The 23,099-nt window shown below is 36.4% G+C and overlaps 1 protein-coding gene and 1 long non-coding RNA gene across 3 annotated transcripts in view; one reads left to right on the forward strand and one right to left on the reverse strand.

Annotated features, from left to right (window-relative positions):
- LOC134754590 (uncharacterized) overlaps nt 1-7,754 on the forward strand; it is a 57,346-nt gene extending 49,592 nt beyond the window's left edge. Inside the window, exon 2 of the long non-coding RNA XR_010128941.1 lies at nt 7,628-7,754. This is a non-coding gene — a long non-coding RNA (uncharacterized LOC134754590). The remainder of the gene's footprint in view (nt 1-7,627) is intronic.
- LOC134754560 (inhibitory POU protein) overlaps nt 1-23,099 on the reverse strand; it is a 104,615-nt gene that overhangs the window by 25,418 nt on the left and 56,098 nt on the right. For both annotated transcript variants that reach the window (XM_063690874.1, XM_063690873.1), the window contains exon 2: nt 16,012-16,068. In XM_063690874.1, the coding sequence (XP_063546944.1) occupies nt 16,012-16,068 (57 nt within the window). The remainder of the gene's footprint in view (nt 1-16,011; nt 16,069-23,099) is intronic.

Below are 23,099 nucleotides of genomic sequence, written 5' to 3' on the forward strand. Positions count from 1 at the left end.
ACTAATTTCAGACCTAGATACACCTCATGTCATTGTATGTGCAGTTTCATTACAATCCAATACGTAGTTTTAAAACGAGAGCGGAACTACGTTTGTATGGGAAGGTGCAATTCGGCCGAGCTTGCCGGCAGAGATGGGCAAAATGTAATCGACTAACGATTAACGATTAAGATTACAAGAATTAATTGCGACTGACGATTGAAAACGACGATTGATCAATCTTAGTTGTATAGAGTGCAACTAATTTAGTTGCAACTAAATTAGTTGCCGATTGATTTCGGACAACTAAATTTTGTAATCGACTAATTAGTTAGACTATTTTCTCGCGACTAATGTTAGAAGCAAATTGAATAGAATACCTCGGTATGGCTATGTTGACAGACTGATTAGGACATCTTAACGGATGTTTAAAAATAAAATAGTCATGTATTACTTACGATATTTTGACCGTTTCTAAGGAGTGAGATCTGTTCTCACTATTATTTTGCTACTAAAGTAAGTAAGTTTAATGACCACACGTTGAAAACAAAATAGACCGCGTAGATAATAAACAACATGCAGATGTGTCATTCAATAGAACGTGTTATTTTTAGAAGATGCGTCGGCACTTGCACCAAAATGCAACAAACAACTTCCAGTTCCAGGTAAGTAGGATTATCCCATTGTTTTGTCACCGCGTGACACTAAAAAGAGTTTTACTATTGTCAGAGACAGCAAAATATTGATAGTTTCTATGTCTAAGATTTACTCAGTATCGTATAATTCAAAGTATTAATAATGCACCAACCTACTTTATTGTTTGCGATTTGTAAACAATGCAGTTTTTCACTATTTGTCGTTATTACCAATATATCGTTATAATAATATTATGGCATTATTTGCATTGTCATTCAAGCATTTCAAATTAAACGTGTATACATAATTTTAGCTTAATCGGATGAAGATATCTGCTTCAAAATAAGTCGCAAAATTCCACCCAAACTAACATAGTTACAACATACGAGTACCTCCGTATGTTACATACATACGTACTTGTAGTTACATATTGCAAGATAAAAAATGCAAAAACGGGCGACTACGTAGTTTTAATATAGATTTAATCGTGAAATTTAGTCGATTGAAACTAAAACTAATTTAGTTGTTAGTCGAACATTCTCACAACTAATTTAATCGCAACTAAATTAATCGCGATTAAAAAATGACGATTGATATTTTTAATCGATTGATTAGTTAACTAAAAGATTAATCGATTAATGCCCATCTCTGCTTGCCGGGGACTTAAGTCACACGAACGTAGCCGCTCCCATACAATCAGTTACGTTCACCTTTTAAAACGACATAGGTACTAAAATTATATGAAAATTGCCATGGACATTTGTACGTAACATATTGAATTGAAAAACTTTATTTCAGACACATTAGCATACCCCGCAATCGAACTAGCAAATCTGTAGCAGTTGTACATCAGGGTTGTCACTGTTGCCAAATGAAGATCAATGTCATGTTGGTAGAAAGTATATTGCAACTTACTTTCTACCAACATGACATTGATCTTCATTTGGCAACAGTGACAACCCTGATGTACAACTGCTACAGATTTGCTAGTTCGATTGCGGGGTATGCACATTAGGTATCCATAAACATTGGTTAGTACTTAACAGATAACAAAACAAAAACAAAACAAGGATAATGTTAGTATTACTCAAGGCTAAAACGAAAAAACTAAAACTAAAACATATATCTGTGTCTGTGGATTACGTTGCTATCAATAGATGGATACAGTCTAAGGAAAAAACGTGCCACGAAAATCACGAAAATTTGATTCTCGATCAGAGGGCGCCACTAGTTTTGGCCTAGTCTCATATAGAGGGCGTTGACGGTTTTGTTTGTTATTTATAATTTTAACGCATATCAATGGAAGAACATGGGTCAAAATCATATAAAAATAATTAATGCAAATAAAAAAATCATTTATCCATATTTAAATACATTTTAACGTATTTTTATAAATCTTCATTTTTAGTTTTAAAGTATGTCGATAGATGGCAGTGAATTTACAGCGGTTACAAAATTTACTATGACAGTACCGCTCTATTGGTTGCTATAAATTATTATACAAAGAATATAGAGCGAATAGGAGTTCTTAAACTAGAACCAGATAGAGATACACACAGAATGTTATTTGAATGTTGATGTCAAATCTATTATTTCAGACGTTCTAGAATGAGAACGTAACTAATCCATACTAATATTATAAATGCGAAAGTCTGTCTGTCTGTGTGTTCCCTCTTCACGCTTAAACCGCTGAATCGATTTAGATGAAATTTGGCATAGAGATAGGTTGAGTCCCTGAGACGGACATAGGATAGTTTTTATCCCGAAAATCATCCCTTAAGAAAGTAAAAAGCGGGGTGGAATTCAGATAATTAATAAAGTGCCAGCTGATTTGTGTGCATAATATGCTCAAATTGTTTGATTGCTATGAGAATTTTTCCAGGCGCTATACTTACTTTAGCTGCTGTTACTAAGTCCAAGCAGACGAAGTCGCGGGCAAAAGCTAGTTGACCATATTTTCAAATAAAATGAAGTAAGACTTATAAAGCACTTTCTGAATGTATCTCATCATATTTTTTAGTTCATATTACTCAAATATCACAACTCGATTTAGTTCCCAATAAATTATCCAACCCGTATCTACATCAAATAATCTCCCAAACACCATGTCGACCTTCTAAATGTAATTCCTGATTGCATTCTAACCCACTCTAACATATATTACAATAATCATAATTTATCTTGTGCCACCCCTGAAACTGTACATCGCAAATTCATAATCACTTTGCCAAAACTATTCTAAACCTTAACTTTATACCGACAAAGTTGCATTTGCAATGAACGTTAAAAGCAACATACGTCGTTCTTTATCAGTAATTACGAAATCGAGCGTTAATCTTAGCTCCTATTTGTAGTTCGATCAAATTTAAACCATATTCACTTACAATAAGCTTCAGTTTAGAACGGGGAAGTATTTTCAGTGAAGATGAGAATGTGTAGGGATTAGCGAATTCAATATAGTCAAGTGTCTTTTTAACTACAATAGGGTTGTCACTTTGTAATTGTTAGTCGATTATGCGTTCACAGACGATTAAAGCGGGCCCAAAAGGGGTAACGTGATCGGTGTGACAGTGTGTCAACCCTACTAATATAATTATACGGAATTTCTGTTTGTTCGTTATTGTGAGACATTATTTAGAGAGAAAGAATTAATTCAACACAAAAAACGGGAAGATACTTTAAGATGATTCTAATGTAATAAATAAAATGTGTCAAAGGCTATGACCAGTATTTTGGACGCTGTTGAAAACGGCAGGTAGGTGTCACAAAAGACCTGGCTCCTGTTTCACGTTGACAATTGTTGTTAGACATTAACAATTAGCCTCATTAGGTTAAGATTATAGATTAAATGTATAATGTTTATAGGGTAAGTAACTTTTTTGATATTGTGTTTTCTGTATTCGCTGTTGCGGCAATAAATACATATTCATTCATTCATTCATGCATGAAGTTTATATTTGAAAGATTTTTTATTCGGATGTTTGTTACCGTTATCCCCATTACCCCTTTCTACCCTAATATGTGCCATTTTCAACCAAAAGGGTACTTATTGTCGCTTGTCAGTAAGGCGCTATTTCCATATAGCTTTAATTAGAAATCAACCTTATCGACAAGCGACAATGTGGTACCTTTTGGTTGAAAACGTCACATATAGCGTCAACGTGTGGACGGCACCGCGAGCGCCTTTGTGTTCCCGCTAGAAACCAACAGCCGATGGATCCCGAACGAGCGTTACATGTAATTCAATTCAATTCAATTATTTATTTCAGGCAATGCCCATATAATTTGTTAGTAATACAATTAAATTAATCTTAATATGCTAATGTTAGTAAACACACATTAAATTATTAATAAAAATATATATCACATTTAACTATTTACATAATGAAGACTGCCACATTCCAAACACTACTGCTGTACATGCAACAGCATCCAGTGGTATTGGAACGGGCAGTCTAGTCTCTCGGCCAGCATAGCAACAGACTGTTGGGGCTACCGCGCAACCGCCGCATCAGTGAGGCAGTACGCTTACGCGTTATGGCCTGGAATCCATCAGTAATGCTCGTAGTGCTGTCCACACGTAGAATTCCTGTTACATTACACGATGGACATAGTTGACATTACACGTTACACCCGTCTGGACCCGGCTTAAGGGACACTATAGGAATGCTGTCACTTACGCCCCTTCTTATAGCTTATAATGACCATGTTTTAGTTCCCACGCCGTTTTATAAGTGAGATTAGTTTGACAGTCTGCCGGGGGTCGTGAGGACTCTTCAATTGTAAGTGGTTTGGGGGTCATGCACATTACGTCACAGCTACAGGGGGGGGGGGAAGGTTAAAAAAATCTAAATTGTGTGTAATATTAGGTCAGGCAACGAATGATCAAAAAGAGCTATACAGGGAAATTCTTGGAACACAATTTTTGACTTCGTAACTTTGTTTGGACTAGTTAGATGAACATATAAGCCGCCGGAGAGGGGGGTTTGAGGGTCTTATTTTTCGGTTTTTCAATTATATCTCAGAAACTATGCATCTTAGCGACAGACCGCTTAAACAAAATGAAAGTTGATTTAATTTGTTACAAGTTTTAATTCGGTTAAGTTTTTCGATTTCTTGTATAGTTTTTGAGATATCAGCTCTTGAAAGTTTACTTAGAGCTCTCAATTTTATATTGATATCTACATCAGTGAAGCTGCTAGGCCGGGTTTGGTATCGTTTTCGTATAAATCGGGGGTGCTGAATTTGTTTATGGTATAACATTGACACCATTACGAAGTATAAGCAAAAGTTTAAAAATACTTTTTTTAAAACTTTTATTCACGCTTAAACAGCTGAACCGATTTTGTTGAAATTTGGTATGGAGATAGTTTGAGTCCCGAGACAGGGCATAGGATAGTTATTATATCCAAAATCATCTTTCGAGGATGTAAAATGTGGGGTGGAAATTTGTATGGGGAATGGGGAATATGGGTCTTCAAGAACCATGTACGAAACCCTAAAAACGTCGTTTTCTTAAATCGTCTTTGTTTATCTCTTTGTTAACTTAAACAACCTGTAGCTCCTAAAGTATTGATCGTAGAGTAAAATTAATATGACCTAATTTGTAGAAAATTTTATGTGAAAAGTTTTGTCCGAAGTAATTATAATGCAATTCGTACAAGATATTCGAGATACTGAGTAAAAATCTGAAAATAGGTATCTTACCCACCCCCCCATCTACACCCTCAGCACCCCCCTTTAAGTATGTTCATCTGTACGGTACACCACGAACCACGAGGTATAATTATTGTACCCTTTTACAAAAATTCCCCGAATTATTTCCCCTGATTGTCATTATTCGGCTTAATTTGACGTGGACGGTGGACGCCTTTGACGCGAAAATGAAAGAGATTTAAGGGGGGGGGGGGGGCAAGCTCGGTGCTCCATACAAACGTCAATATATTTTCACCTCAGCAACTCGAACAAGCCTACTTCCCTGCGAAAAAACAGTGACGAAAGTGCGACTTTCGTCACTCCCTGGAGTGAATTGATATTTCTAGACGCTTTCGTCATTATGATGATGCCTTTCATTCATGTATGTAAATAAAGGTTAACTTAACTTGACGTTAAAATTTTTTAACCTTTAATACGTTCTCACTACTGAGGTGAAAAGTTGTATGTATCGTGAGAGCAAAGTTATTTTACATCTCGTGTGTTTGAGTGCTACGTTCATGATTTTTTCTCTTTATCGGGACTCAAAATCAACACGCAAGAAAAATCAACTTTCCTCTCTTGTTGCACAAATAACTATTTCCCCTCACTAGCTCGGAAAGCCGTCTATTATCCTTTAAAACAAGCGGGGAAAAACGCATTTTATCCACTAGTGGGGAAAGTAATTTGACCTTGGATGGAGCGTGTAAGTAGCTTGACAGATAACAAAACGTAAAACGCTCATAATAATGGTTCGTTCGATATTAATTATCATTAAATAAATGGTTTGAGAATCTAATAAAAAATACCAAATTTAGCTTTATTTAATAATTTTAAGTCATAAACCTTAAAATTCCATAAGAAACGTTAGATTTTTTTATAATGATGTTAAATATAATTCTGAACGCACAAGTTGAGTCGATGCAATTTCAAAACGCATCGTTGACATTTCATACGTCAGAACAGAAATGTCAACATTGTCAACAAAATTTTTACTGTTCTTCTCACCGACTCACGTAAAAATCAGAATTTCTAGTGTTTTCTGTTATAATATCGTAAAAAAATTAGTGATTCCAGTGATGAAGATGATCTAACGCCTGTGGATGTTGCACTTTCCTCGCTATAGTGAGGGGAAAAGTTTTGTGTTACACACGGGTGCAAATGTATTTTACTTCTCGTGTGTTGAAACACTCGCTACGCTCAGGATTCTATTTTAGAACCACTCGCTTCGCTCGTGGTTCAACTATAGAATCCTTTCGCTTGCTCATGTTTCAATTCCACACTCGCGGGTAAAATACAACTTTGCACCCTTGTATAACAAATAACTATTGTATACCACTGTAAATCCGCAACATGGCAAAGAATATATATTTAAGATGGCGTAGGCGGTATAAAATCTTGTAAGGTTAAGTCGGTCGTATCACTATATTCACTATACTTGTGATATACGACGTTATACTTATAACAATGAGGATATAATAAGATAGAGCAGTACTGTCATAGTAAATTTTGTAACCACATTAAATTCACTGCCATCTATCGTACACACTTTAAAACTAAAAGTGAAAATTTATAAAAATACAATAAAATGTATTTAAATATGGTTTTTTTTTATTTGCATTAATTATTTTTATGATTTTGACCCATGTTTTTTCACTGATATGCGTTAAAATTGTTAAATAACAAACAAAACCGTCAGCGCCCTCTATACGAGAGTAGGCCAAAGGTAGTGGCGCCATCTGATCGAGAATCAAATTTTCGTTATTTTCAAGGCACGTTTTTTCCTTAGACTGTATCCATCTATTACGGAGTTGTATGTAACTTTGCTTATAATAATACGGAGGGGATAGTGGGGTTCGTATCATGTCATGTCATAAAGTAAATGCACGCTTGATGGGTACTGCCGCGTACAACGTGCTCATTGACACAGTGCTACAAATTATGGGCTAAACACATTTAAGAAAATCTGCTCTTACTCTCTCTTCTCTGCTCTTCTTATCTGCTCTTGCTGCTTGGGCTCTTATATGGTCCAAAAGATATCTTTGGCTATGCAGCGTGGCAATGCAGCTAACATATTTCGGACGTTTGGGCCAGGTATGTCCTTAAACTACGTCCAAAAGAGAGGTATGGACACTGTGAATGACATCTCGCTTTGTGTGGTGGGGCACAGCACAGCGGATGTCATTCCAGATCTAGAGCAGAGCCCAACTGGGGAGGTACCTCCACCTTACAGAAAACCGTAGCCAGATAACACTAGACCCTACGCATAGTGTTGTGTTCCTGCTGGTTAGTAGGGTTGCCAGAGCTCAACGAAGGAGAGGAGTGTTAGGGTCGGCAACGCGCATGTAACTCCTCTGGAGTTGCAGGCGTACATAGGCTACGGAGGCTGCTTAACATCAGGCGGGCCGTATGCTTGTTTGCCATCGACGTAGTATAAAAAAAAGGTAGGGAACAGTTCGGGGCTTAATTGTTAGAATAGAATCTTTTTGTTTCATTTTGATTTCTATTTTTCATTTTTGACGAAGCGTGTTGTGGATACTATTTGTTGTTTCAAAACCTCATACAAAAATAGACATAACGCAAACGCGAACGCTCGTTACCCTATCGAATGAAATTGACATGAGGGGCTCTGTCACAGGTCGGACACGCTATACATCAACAATCACTTGCGTTTCTGTGTGAACGGCACGTCTGTACACGCGTCACGCGTCATAGTGTAAGTTGCTTAAAAATAGTACTGAGCGGCCGGCAAACGGCCGTCAATCTGCTGTCGCGGGGCGAGGTAATTCGAATTAGGGCGGGGCGGTGCGTGGCCGTTCTGTATGATAATACTATTACTTATTCTGTGTCTCTGTAGGTAGTAAACGAATTTAGCATACAATGAAATGTGTACATTTGTCTCCCTCGCCCGAACTTTCCTTTAACATGGGGGACTTATCAATTTAGGAAATAACCACATTCATTTCACCGGACCTCGTACCAGCCAACTGTAAAACTCCACTTATGAAATGACAGAACTATCCTTAGTGATCCCAGCGGCCATTTTATGGCTGTCGTAAAATAGCCGCTGGTTATTGCGGTATTAATAAATGTTACCTTTGACCTGTTACTTTCGGTGTTTTTGCAGATAAAGATAAGATGAAAATAGTTTTACCCAGGTAGCAAAATGACGTCAAATGACGTCAGCGACGTCATAATGACGTAATAATGCCGTCATTATGACGTCGCTGACGTCATTTTACGTTTTTTGCTACCTGGGTATTATTCAAGTAGGCATATTACAATGCGTTTATGAAAGTCAAATAAAGCTAGGCCGGCTCTATCCCTACACCTCTGCCTCGAGAAGATTTAAATCCCCTCAATTGGAGGAGGGTATCTCAATATACAAGATATAAAAGATATGTACAACACTGATTCAAACTTTCACGCTTTTACTCATTATTATTCACAACGACGGGACAAACGCGTAAAATAAGTTTTAAATTTACCTCCGACGTTTCGAGGACGGCGTTGTCCCCGTGGTCTCGGAGAAGACTGGCTCAAGTTGACATCAACGTCTTCTAGGCGCGCCACGACACCACCACCACGAGACCACGGGGACAACGCCGTCCTCGAAACGTCGGAGGTAAATTTAAAAATTATGTCGTTGTGAATAATAAAAAGATATGTACCTATATAAAAGCTATGTAATGTATGTCATACGATAACTTTGGGTAAACCTAGAAATCCCTACAAATATTTGGGGACTATCTTACACAGCTAATTGGTAATAGTATTATCATACAGAACGGCCACGCACCGCCCTGCCCCGACTCGAATGTCTCGAATTACCTCGCTCCGCGCGACAGCAGATTGACGGCCATTTGCCGACCGCTCAATACTATTTTTAAGCAACTGTGACGCATGACGCATGACGCATGACGCGTGTACAGACGTGCCGTTCACACACAGAAAAGCAAATTATTTTTGATGTATAGCGTGTACGGCTGTGCTATAAGCAAAGCTTGTACAATGGGTACTGGACGACGATACACATACTTATATAGAATAAATACATACTTAGACACATAGAAAATATCCAGAACTCAGGAACAAATGTAGTATTTTCTATAAAAAGGGACCTTATTGTCGATGGCGCTTACTTATACTCGTAAACACAATGCCGCGCGATGCTCTGCGGCGTAAGCGCCATCGACAATAAGGTCCCTTTTGATAGAAAATGCCCCAAATATTCGTTATAAATAAACAAATAAATGCCCTGATCGGGATTCGAACCCGGAACCTACTCTTCCTCCTTCGAAGGCCGTTGCCGGCTTTAAGGTTATAAATGCGATTGTAACTGCCTGTCTCCTCTTCACGCTTAAACCACCGCCCGATACCAGATACCCGATTACCGGGTAACCGATTTAGATAAAATTTGGTATGGAGATAGTTTGAGGTCCGGAAAAGGACATTGGGTGGTTCTTATCAATCATCATTCCACGCAGACGAAGTATGTATAAGCTAGTTGTAAATATCGTCGCTATACTTACTCAACCTCATATCTGCAACAATCATTTGATGGAAATGTCGCTTTTCTTTCATTCGGAATAAGAGTGTTTTTGTCGTCAAATGAGTGTTGCAGATACGAGGTTGAGTAAGTATAATTTCGAGACTTAATAAATTATTCTTTCATCCGATTATATTCGCTGTATAGAGGTTAAAGGTGAATGTAGGTTATATTGTAACGTATTACGTTACATGTTTTATAAAAATAGACCTTAAGAGCTACTACTTAACTAATTAAAAATATATTTACAATTCTAAACTATATTACATACTAAAATATACAATAATAATGTCTTAAAACTGTGTATTTAGGATTATAAAACCATCATTACGCTGATTAATTCAAATATGTCGCGCCATAGTTATAACATTCACTCATTCGCGAGTGCATGAATGAACGATGAGCTGTGTTTCTCTTTTCGAACTGTCAAAACGATTTTGCTACTATGGAATTTATATGAAACACTAGCATGTGAAGTCACAATCAAATTACCTACCCTTTATAGTTTTAACGGGTTATAAAATAGAAATTGTGTCTAAAAATAACTGCTGCCTACGTTTCTCTATTAATCTTCTGGTGCTAGTCCGTGCATGGTGTAAAATAATTTATTTTAAATACTGTCAAATACCCTACATACGACTTTTCATAATGGGACTTAATAGGTATAGAATTACGATATAATTTAAGTCTCAATGTACCTTTGTATGTATCAAAATGGCTAGGTAAATCCCATTGTACTGTTCATTATGACTTAAATATATATTTTGTGCGTTTCAAACACCCGATAATCAAAGCTAAAAAGCCTTACCTTAATGGCTAAAGTTAATTTATAATTAGCACTAAACCCCGTCTAGCTCTAGACTTAATCTTCGCAGAGTAAAATCAAAGAGGATATAATAGGATAAAGCGGTACTGTCATAGTAAATTTTGTAACCACAGTAAATTCACTGCCATCTATCGACACACTTTAAAACTAAAAATGAAGATTTATAAAAATACGATAAAGTTTATTAAAATATGGATAAAAGATTTTTTTTATTTGCATTATTTATTTTTATGATTTTGACCCATGTCCTTTCACTGATATGCGTTAAAATTGTTAAATAACAAACGAAACCGTCAACGCCCTCTATACGAGAGTAGGCCAAAGGTAGTGGCGCCATCTGATCGAGAATCAGATCTTCGTGATTTTCGAGGCACGTCTTTTCCTTAGCCTTAGACTGTATCCATGTATTACGGAGTTATATCTATCTTTGGTAAAATCCTACCTTATGTAGGAAATTATAATATAAACCGTAACGCTTGTGTGCGCGACTGTAGCTGGATTAGCATGATGTGCTGGTAAGCGTACATTACTGTACTAATCCCAAGTTTATCTTCAAAGGCTTAAGGTACTATTTCTATAAAGGACATAAGTAAAAACCGGCCAAGTGCGAGTCGGACTCGAACACGAAACCGTATTTTGTACCGGCAAAAAAATCACGTTTGTTCCAAATTTTATATTAAAAGAAAAAATGGAAAAAATTCACGTTTGTTGTATGGAAGCCGCACTTAAATATTTATATTCTGTTTTAAGTATTTGTTGTTATAGCGGCAACAGAAATACATCATCTGTGAAAATTTCAACTGTCTAGCTATCACGGTTCATGAGATACTCGTACAGCCTGGTGACAGACAGACGGACAGACAGACAGACGGACAGACGGACAGAGGAGTCTTAGTAATAGGGTCCCGTTTTTACCCTTTGGGTACGGAACCCTAAAAACGTGTAAAGTCGGACCAAGCTAACTTTGCATGACGTTTGTAATAACAGTGTGTTACCATAATCATCATTAAGACAAACAGCGGTCTTAGTAATAGGGTCCCGTTTTTACCCTTTGGGTACGGAACCCTAAAAATGTACTTTATAATACATATAGATAATTTACTGCAGAATATTATGAACGGGTTTATAATAAATTCTTTTACAGTTCATACGGTGCTCCATTACAACACCCTGTGCTATAATAAGCTCTAAGCTCTCATTTATTTTCTACTATTTCATGTCGCACTGTCGCATCGGTTTGGTTTGACACTTGACAGACGTCATTGTCTTTTTTTTATAGTTCGTGTAGTTGGCGCTAGTTGCATATGTAGCTGTAATGTTCAGCCAAGGTATGGTTGGACCGGACCGATACAGGGACTGACTGTTATGTTACAAGTACGATGCTTACTTTATATCATAGAGTAACTTATACTAGAGCGGTACTGTCATAGTAAATTTTGTTACCCCAGTAAATTCACTGCCATCTGTCGACACACTTTAAAACTAAAAATGAAGATTTATAAAAATATGATAGAATGTATTTAAATATAGATAAATGATTTTTTTTATTTGCATTAATTATTTTTATTATTTTGACCCATGTTCTTTCACTGATATGCGTTAAAATTGTTAAATAACAAACGAAACCGTCAACGCCATCTATACGACTGTAGGCCAAAACTAGTAGCGCCCTCTGAACGAGAATCAAATTTTCTTGATTTTCGAGGCACATTTTTTCCTTAGACTGTATCCATCTATTACGGAGTTATATCTATCTTTGCTTTATATAAATAATTTAATGTATCTTCTTGCTTGTTGTATTTAACTATTTGTTCATTGTATGTTATGTTATGTATCTTTTCTTCTTGTCTGTTACCTTCCGTGATTCTTCTCACCTGATGGTCTCATCGGAAGATCAGCGCTGGAAGTCACCAGCAACATGCTGAGATGAGGCCATTTCGTGGCACTTTAATCTTATTTTATGTTTTCTTTTGTATTATCATAGAGTAACTTATACTAGAGCGGTACTGTCATAGTAAATTTTGTAACCCCAGTAAATTCACTGCCATCTGTCAACACACTTTAAAACTAAAAATAAATATTTATAAAAATACGATAAAATGTATTTAAATATGGATAAATGATTTTTTTATTTGCATTACTTATTTTTATATGATTTAGACCCATGTTCTTTCACTGGTATGCGTTAAAATTATAAATAACAAACGAAACAGTCAACGCCCTCTATACGAGTGTAGGCCAAAACTAGTGGCGCCATCTGATCGAGAATCAAATTTTCGTGATTTTCGAGGCACGTTTTTTCCTTAGACTGTATCCATCTATTACGGAGTTATATCTATCTTTGGTATTATGTAATGTCTTGTTTGTTTGTGCTTACGAATAAAATCTCATTCTATTCTATTCTATTCTATTCTAACATTGAAACGTAACCAAAAGACTTGTGTAGTAAATAAGACTGACATTTCATAAAAAGCTCATCGAAGAGAAGTTAATTGGTATCGTGATATGTCAATCGCTATGTAGGATTCATAGTTCATCCAATATTAAGGGGCCCACTGACTATCAGTCCGCCGGACGATATCGGCCTGTCAGTTAGAACAAAAATTTGACATTTCCGAACAACTGACACGCCGATATCGGCGGACTGATAATCAGTTGGCCCCTATAGACGATTCTCAATACTAGTAGTGAAATCCGATATTGGCCCTCGATATTATAAAACCTATGTTTAAAATTTTTTTTCACCATTGTATGAAAGAGCGAATGCCTCCTAATCAAGTACAAGTGTCAAACTTAAAAGGAGGATTCGACACTCAGGATAATCCTTGTTAAAAAATAAACGAATTTTGTTTTTTTTTTTTAATTTGAATTTTGATATCATAATTCCTAACTAATACCGGGTTTGGTGATGATTTAAAAATATTTAAGTATTAAGGTAAAATCAATCAAATGGTCAATGAAAATGATCAGTTTTTAAGGGTTCCGTACCCAAAGGGTCAAAACGGGACCCTATTACTAAGACTCCGCTGTCCGTCTGTCTGTCCGTCTCTCTGTTACCAGGCTTATGAACCGTGATAGCTAGACAGTTGAAATTATCACAGTATTTCTGTTGCCGCTATAACTAATACTATTACTTATTCTGTGGCTATAACAACAAATACTAAAAAGTACGGAACCCTCGGTGGGCGAGTCCGACTCGCACGTGTCCTTGGTTTTATTACTTAATTTAATTTCGATTCCCATCGTACGCGTTTGGTGTCATTTTGTATGGGATTTTGAGTTACGAAAACGTTCCGCTTGGCGCTATGTGCAAAATCCATTTACACTTAAGGCGGTTCCCTGAGCCAGAATGCGAAAAATCTCCTTATATGATCCTGTTTTTCTAAGAGGCGTTGATATTCGTAGACATGAAAAAAATATATGTAGTTCTTGACTATATTATCTTTAATATCATAGCTTCTGATACACGAATTATGACACTGCGCTCGATACAATTAATTCCCAAAGTAACCTCTAACTCGGACTTTTAATCCAACTTTACTCGGTTATTTATTATGTGATACTATAATCAAAAAAGAAGAAAAAACATTCTTAACTTATATAGTAATTTCATATCTTTCGAATTTCGATATTGTAGGGTAACGTTTTTAAAATAAATAAAAATCGACAAAATTCGATCAAAATTGACACTTGGCGCGCATGATCTTTACCGTTCTTTCTTGCGAAATGTGACAGAGACAGCGGCAAACCGATGGAACGGCCTTAATTAAGTTTCATTTCATGTTATGTTATATGCCCGGGCATGTTATGTTTATACCAAAAATATATGATTTATCACGATCAGCTATAACGACAACAATTATTAAAACAGATTCAGACATTTAATTGGAAAGAATCAAATATTATTTAAGTATCACTTTGTGTATTGACAAACTGTCTTTCAATCAAATTTAATTATACGATTAAACTATTTTAACACTCAAATTTCATCATAATTAAAACATTTTCCAATCGACAAAACTTTAAACACTACAGTTTTAAACTCTGCGTCTCACATACTAAAGTTCAAAATAACACGTTTCGGTTACATATGGAACACGAAAATTAAAACAAATAGACATCTAGACGTCACCAATTATTACTTTTAATTTGGACTTTAATTATATCGGAACAGGGTTCATTTTGCAACTGTCCATTGCGCAATGCACTTTAGCTTCATTTGCCAGTGTCAAACACGATGACGATATTAATTTGACCGGTACATTCGAAATTCGAATCGTATTTTTTAACAAGTCGTATCTCAGATATGTGTATGAGGTATGGATGGTATAGAAAGGATCGCAATCTCTTATGGCAGAATTGTTGCAAAAGTGACCGCTTTCAGCTTTAAATAATGGTTCCTAATCTCTCCGGTGGCGCTAGTTAGGCTCTGGGACATGAGTATAACATGAACCATATAAGGCAACAAATAACCCGACCAAATTACGTAGGTTGTTTTTGGTAGTATTTCGGTGTATGGTGGCGCCGCCTAATTACTGTTTTTTGATGGACAGTTTTCATACATAGAGATTTGGCTCCTTTATATAGTCTCCATGGTATGAGGTATTAGCGAGCGTCTTAAGAACACTATTTGGTTGTAATTTTTATGGGGATTGAGTTTAGTTCAATTCTGAATTTAAGTGATTTTGAGAAGAGAATAACAGACACAAATTCAAAAAGCTATTAATTATTTAATTTTTATATTTACAACTAGATCTTGCCCGCGACTTCGTCTGCGTGGAATTAGTAATTTGGGTACCTTAATTCTTAAACAAATCTGCTTTTTAATCCATCCTTTTTCACCCCCAAATTGGTCCACACTATATATTTCCACCCCATTTTTTACACCCTTAAGGGATGATTTCGAGGATAAAAGTTATTCTATATCATTTCCCACAGCTCAAACTATCCCCATACCTACCAAGTTTAATCTAAATCGGTTCAGCGGTTATTGATTCCACATACAAATTTCCACCCCTCTTTTCACCCCCTTGAGGAGTGAGTTCTGGGATAAAAAGTATCCTATGTTCCTCCCCGGGATTCAAACTATCTGTATACCAAATTTCAACTAAATCGGTTCAGCGGTTTAAGCGTGAAGAGGTAACACACACACAGACAGACAGACAGACAGACTTTCGCATTTATAATATTAGTATGGATTACAAGTATAATTATAACTATTCGAATAAGCCAACCAAATTTTATCCAAATGTAATCCAAATAAAAAATAATCAATAAAATAAAATTAAGCCCGTTTCCGATTTTTAATGAATTAAAAAAAAACACTTACATTGTGTCTCGGAGACCAGGAGTTACACATCAGTGACGCATCTTCCAGTATCCGGCTCTGCAACAGAAATCACAGTTTGTACAGATATTTATGGATATGCATGCACTAAACATTCTCTTGAGCCAGAAGGCGAAAAATCTCCTTATATGATCATGTTTTTCTAAGAGGCGTTGATATTCGTAGACGTGAATAAAATATATGTAGTTCTTGACTATATTATCTTTAATATCATAGCTTCCGATACACGAATTATGACACTTCGCTCGATACAATTAATTCCCAAAGTAACCTCTAACTCGGACTTTTAATCAAACTTTACTCGGTTATTTATTATGTGATACTATAAACAAAAAAAGAAGAAAAAACAATCTTAACTTAAATAGTAATTTCATAGCTTTCGAATTTCGATATTGTAAGGTAACGTTTTTAAAATAAATAAAAATCGAAAATTCGATCAAAATTGACAGTTGGCGCGCATGATCTTTCCCGTTCTTTCTTGCGAAATGTGACAGTGACAGCGGTAAACCGATGGAATGGCCTTAATTTAAAATATTTAAATTAATAAAGTGCGAACTTGGTAGGTGGTGGTCAAGTGGATCCGACTTTCAATCCGGAGGTTGCGGGTTCAAATCCTGGCTGGCTGTTTACCACTAGCTTTTCAGTGAACGAAAAAACATCGTGAGGATGCATACATACATTGGGTGATCGTGGGGATAATAGCTAGCCATACACGCACGGATTTGCCCGTCGGATCTGCCTGAAATATGTGTCTGGCGGACATATCCGTCAATGTGTGGCGAGAAATAGACACAGATTTGTCCGCCGGATAGCCGTCCGCTACCCATCTGTGTCTATTTCTCGCCACACATTGACGGATGTGTCCGCCAGACACATCTTTCAGGCAGATCCGACGGGCAAATCCGTGCGTGTATTGGCTAGCTTATAACCCCAGCACTCTTACGGTCCGGCCACGACATCGCGTCGCGGCGGCCATAAGGTTGGAGCGAGAGACAGCGGTCGGACTTTTCGTTCCCACCTATTACATGGCCGCCGCTCGCCGCTGCCGCCGCCGCGCGAAGTCGTGGCCGGGCCGTTATGCGTGAGGACGCATAAGAGGACAACTTGAAATAGACGCTTTGTTTTTTTTTATTCATCGTCGCCCATGGACGTAAGCAACATCACAGGAGCCACTTAAGCATTGCGGACCCTTGAGAACTCTAAATACCCGCTTTGTACTCGATTGATGAGTTTTTTACCTTTGTAAATTTGACGTGTAAAATGTATATTTTATCAATAAAACATTGAATTGAATTGAGGCCTGTGCCCAGCAGTGGGATGGATATGGTCTGAATTACCTTATTATTAATGTATTATAGACCAAGGAATCTGTCAGTTCGAATAGAACGAAAAAATCTGGGTTTTAAGGCTCATTTTGATGGTGCGAGAACTCGCATAACAGTTTTATTACATTGCGGTGTTCAATCGGTCCACTGAATTAGATGTAGGTAACCTCAATAGTCCACAATGTAGCTAAAATTACATACATATGGGTTTAAAATATGCCGGCTTACTTCAAAATTATAATTAAAGTAAATTTTACTAATATTGTCTTCGGTTACCGCGATAGTTACTCATGAAATAAACGGGTGACCCGTTGACCACGAACGCTGTAAAGAGTTCGAAACGTCGGGATGTATTATAAATTCAATATACGCGATATAATCCGTTTTCATAGTTTTATTTCATAAATTTTACTAGTTCAAAATTTTAAAACAAAAAAAAAAACCGGCCAAGTGCGAGTCGGACTCGCACACGAAGGGTTCCGTACCATTACATAAAAAACGGCATAAAAATCACGTTTGTTGTACGGGGATACTTAAATATTTATTTTATTCTGTTTTTAGTATTTCTTGTTATAGCGGCAACAGAAATACATCTGTGAAAATTTCAACTGTCTATAGCTATCACGGTTCATGAGATACAGCCTTGTGACAGACAGACAGACAGACAGACAGCAGAGTCTTTTCAGGGTAGTTTAAAATAAACATTACTCGTATTAACTTTTCGTTGAAAACCAAAAAGAACAAAAAAACTTACAAACTTCAATGTCCAACCAATTTTACTAATTTGCCACAATTTTCTTCAATTAACCGTAGAACGTTAACCTGCGTTCTTAAACTTAGGTTTAAAGATGGCGGAACAACGATACATCAGAGGCTAGTATATGTAAGACTGACAACTTCCATACAACGCCAGCCTCATCATTGTTACCTATAGGTGGCGCTGTAGTATATCCCTACAAATATGGCGGGTCTTACGAGGTTAATTAAACACATTCCTTATTATTCGGATTTAAACTGTTGCGAGACATATTAAATAATTTCACGGTTTAGACACTTGTTTTAGTCACTCGCGCGACATGTGTCGGAGAGCCTAGGTCTCCTTGGCTACTCGCACTATTAGTGCTTGAGAAAGGAGACCTAGGCTCTCCAAAACATGTCGCGCGAGTGACTAAAACAAGTGAGTAAACTAAGAAGTTATTTAATGTTCCTTATTATTCGTCTGTTAAAAAACTGACAACCGTCTTACCCACATAGACCTTACCATAGAGTAACTTATACTAGAGCGGTACTGTCATAGTAAATTTTGTAACCCCAGTAAATTCACTGCCATCTGTCGACACACTTTAAAACTGAAGAATGAAGATTTATAAAAATACGATAGAATGTATTTAAATATAGTAAATGATTTTTTTTATTTGCATTAATTATTTTTATGATTTCGACAAATTTTGTCAAAAATATTACTTGAAAACGTAGCTGAGGACACCTGATTGCAGTCACATGCACAAAAGTGCTATAAAAGCTCAATAAAAGCATTATAAGCATACAAACTATTAAATAGCTTCATTAACTCTCTCAGAGAGCTAACTAGATGGCGCTGCATAATTCATAAGTTTCAATTCATAAGCCTAAGTTTGTATTGTAAGGTCAAAGATAGATCTAACTCCGTAATAGATGGATACAGTCTAAGGAAAAAACGTGCCTCGAAAATCACGAAAATTTGATTCTCGATCAGAGGGCGCCACTAGTTTTGGCCTACTCTCGTATAGAGGGCGTTGATGGTTTCGTTTGTTATTTATAATTTTAACGCATACCAGTGAAAGAACATGGGTCTAAATCACATAAAAATAATTAATGCAAATAAAAAAATCATTTATCCATATTTAAATACATTTTAACGTATTTTTATAAATCTTCATTTATAGTTTTAAAGTATGTCGATAGATGGCAGTGAATTTACAGCGGTTACAAAATTTACTATGACAGTACCGCTCTATCTTATTATATCCTCTTTGGTTGAACGGAGGTTAATACTCTTCATGAATTCATTTCTCCCTGGCAGTTTAAAGACGGCAGTATAGTCTTACCTACGGTTTAATATAATGATACGTTCATTTAATATATTATTCAAGTGTGGGACGTAGCTTGGCTACGTTAAAAAACACGCAAAGGGCATGGATGTCATTTCTACTATGTTTGTGTGGCTTAGGGGTCTATTTCACTTGACATACTGATTAGTCATGACGTGGGAGGTGATCGCTAGGTTACCATTACCATAGCGCCTTTACCATACTCCGGTTAAAGCAAAGTTACTATCCGGTATCCGGCTGGATAGTACTTCACTATCCGGTATCCGGCCGGATATTAAAATAAGGGCCGGATATGCCGGATACCGGATAGTAACCGAATATCCGGTGCGTCTCTAAATGTTATGCCTCGAAATATCTTTTAAATTATACTTAGCAGCTTTATATTAATTTATATTTTCTACAGTTATATGATTTTACTCTTTCTTCGCCTTACATCATTAATTTTATTCGCATTTTCTGAGACTCATTTATCACTCCAGTGTCATTCATTTTGTCAAATTTATCTTACGTTTATCACATCATGTCAGCTATAAGTTTAAATTTCTTTAATGGTGACAGATGCACCAAGTTCGACAAATTTTTACTTAGTATCAAACTTGATATAATCAGTCAATGACTATATTAGAAAAATAAAATAAACATTATTTACCTATATATTTTGTTCTACTCCAGCACTTTTTGTAGATTAAATAACTGCCAGTGAGATCTAGGTAGCAAAGTGACGTCAGCGACGTACAAGTGACGTCATAATGACGTCATTTATACGTCATAATGTCGTAACGGACGTCATAATGACGTATAAATGCTGCCTGGGAATCAACTTCATAAGCAGTGCGGCGCGCGGGGCCCCGGCGCAGTGTTCAGGATCCTAACAACAGTGTTCGTAGGAATATTTATACAATATTACTTATGTAACTGTTGTTTTTTTTATTCTGACTTCAAGGCAAAGAGCTACAAACAATTATTTACTTTGATTTTATTTATAATTTTAAGTGTTTGCTGCTGTCATAGAAAAAATATTGTGTGCAATGGCACATAATTAGGTCTTAAAATTCTTGGGCCTGACTATAAACTTAATTTCGGTTCCTTTTTGATACTTCTGCCCTTGAATTTTAAAAACCTATGTACCTGTTACACAAAATATTATTAGTTTACTAAATTCTTATGGCGCTATTAATATACGTGCTAACTTCAATACAAGTAACAAATCATATTTACGTTTCATAAGAAGTTCATTCGATTGGTTATGAAACTAGCCTATTACCCAACGTTCCTAACGACGCATGAATACTTTACAACAGAAAGGCCTTAATGGCTGAACAAACACTGCCGATAGACCGATGATTCAATTAATAGTACTAACATCATTGACTGCCCTTTGTTGAACCTTATGTCTTCACGGTATGGTTCGCAATAAGCTAAATAACAAGGTTTTCTCCACACCAGCTCGAAAAGGCTCTCTTGCTTGTTCAAAAACTGATGAGAAAGTTGACACACTGATGTGAAAGTATTCATAAGAGTGGCAAACTAATGAGGGCTACCGTTTTTGTGCTCACCAGTTCGCGCCACTGTAGATGTAGGTCCAGAAAAACCGATCTCAAAATTCTTCTATGCTTATTTTTATCAAATCAATACGTTCTAAAGCACAAAGCTATTTTAACGTCTAAATGTGCCATTTTTTCAATCTGTTTAATTCTGCATTTATTTTAGTTGGCACCTTTTTTAAACCACCAACATTTATTGAGCTATATCTATTGTTTATCATGATTAATCAAAGATGGACAAAGATTTACCACAATTATGAACAAGAAGAATAAGAATAAGAATAAGTTTATTGTTTACCGTGTCAAACATGATGTTAAAATGATACATAGTACATAGTACCAACGGCTACCCTTTTCGGGTATACAATATTTTACATAATTACAATATTATATACATCATCACTTATATTTATAATAAGTACATCTACAATTATACAGTTTTAAATGAAAAATACTCATTCAAATCATAAAAAACATGATCTATTAGCCACTGCTTTAGCTGTCGTTTAAATGACTGTCCGCTTAACATCTTAAGACTATTGGGTAAATGGTTGAAAATTTTGATGGCCGAGATAAATGTACTATTGCAGTATGTTGTGTTATTAACCCTCGGGAGCAATATATTGTACTGATATTGAGGGCGTAAGTTATCACGCCGTGCTGACCAGAAATTAAAATAATGTTTATTGAACGATACTAAGGGAAGAAAGGACTATAAGGAGTGAAAATTCCCGATAAAAAAGCTTGAAACCCCCAAAACTTCTATGAATTTCACGTTTTGAAAGACCTCCATCTACACTAACGCCCCTAGCGGCGAAATTAAACGCCCTATAGTAGCCCTCATTTGATGTAAATTTTAAGCTGTTTTCTTACTTTTTCTTTAAAACCGGCCAGTGTGCGCGGTAGCTGCACTATGCAGGTTTGCCATGTTACATGTTGGCTAGTTGAAACTAGGAGGATATAACCAAACGGAGACGCCACGTCTGTAATTTTCAGCATTTGTTGATTACAATAGTTATTTACGATACAAGTGCGGAAAAGAGGAAATTCGAAACGAGTGGCGATAAATTAAAACATGACCGCAGGGAGTGTTTTAAATTGATACGAGTTTGAGACTATTCGCACGTGTATCGTACGTTTTACAGTACATATGGCCCTTTAATCTTTCGACATATGCACGAAAAATGCTCTTTTACGCACTAGTGCGAGAAATTAGCACCACATGTACTGTAAAATATTTTATTTTTAACATGGGTCTGGTTTCATTACTCTAACTACATTCATTCATTCATTCATTCATTCATTCATTCATTCTTTGTACCCTTGTAAAACAAGTAAGTAATAACAAAAATAGTAGAAAGTAGTTTTTATCATTATATTGGCTACATTACAGTACAGTAGGTAACCTCACTGACATATATGTATAGACAAGCTGTCGAGAACAAATTGTGTCCGTGAGGTGTCCGCCATTTTTTGTGTTTGACGTCTGTCACTAAGCTAAAGAATAAGCGCAGCTAGCCAGTAGCAATGAAGTGCATCCCAGGTAACAAAGTGACGTCAGCGACGAACAAGTGACGTCATAATGACGTCATTTATAGGTCATAATGACGTAACAGACGTCATAATGACGTATAAATGCTACCTGGGATGCACTTCGCAGCTGCTGCACAGCTGCTGATCCAGATAGACTGCTTAGAATGCAGAAACGCGCCCTTCGTATTATTGATGGCAAACCCGTTGACTATCCTGCACAATCTCTGTTCAAAAAACACAAGATATTAACGCTACCGTGTATATATATACTGACCGCATGTATGTATGTCAGAACAAATATACACTTGTATAAATCCAGTGGATCTACCCGCAGTGGCCCAGCCCGCAGGTTGCCTATTCTACTCGCTCCTAAATGCAGGCTTGCGAAGTCACGAAAGTCACTAAATATTATGGGACCAAAGCTTTATAACTCAGTACCGACCGATATAAAAGAATCGAAAAGTGACACAATATTTAACAAAAAGCTAAAATCGTAACTTCCTCTAAACATTTATATCAACCTATTATTGTGAATAATAATTTTATCTTTATTTTATTCTTAAGAATTTGTGACTTGT

This window comes from Cydia strobilella, chromosome Z (assembly GCF_947568885.1).
Source record: "Cydia strobilella chromosome Z, ilCydStro3.1, whole genome shotgun sequence".
Classification (NCBI taxonomy): Eukaryota; Metazoa; Arthropoda; class Insecta; order Lepidoptera; family Tortricidae; genus Cydia; species Cydia strobilella.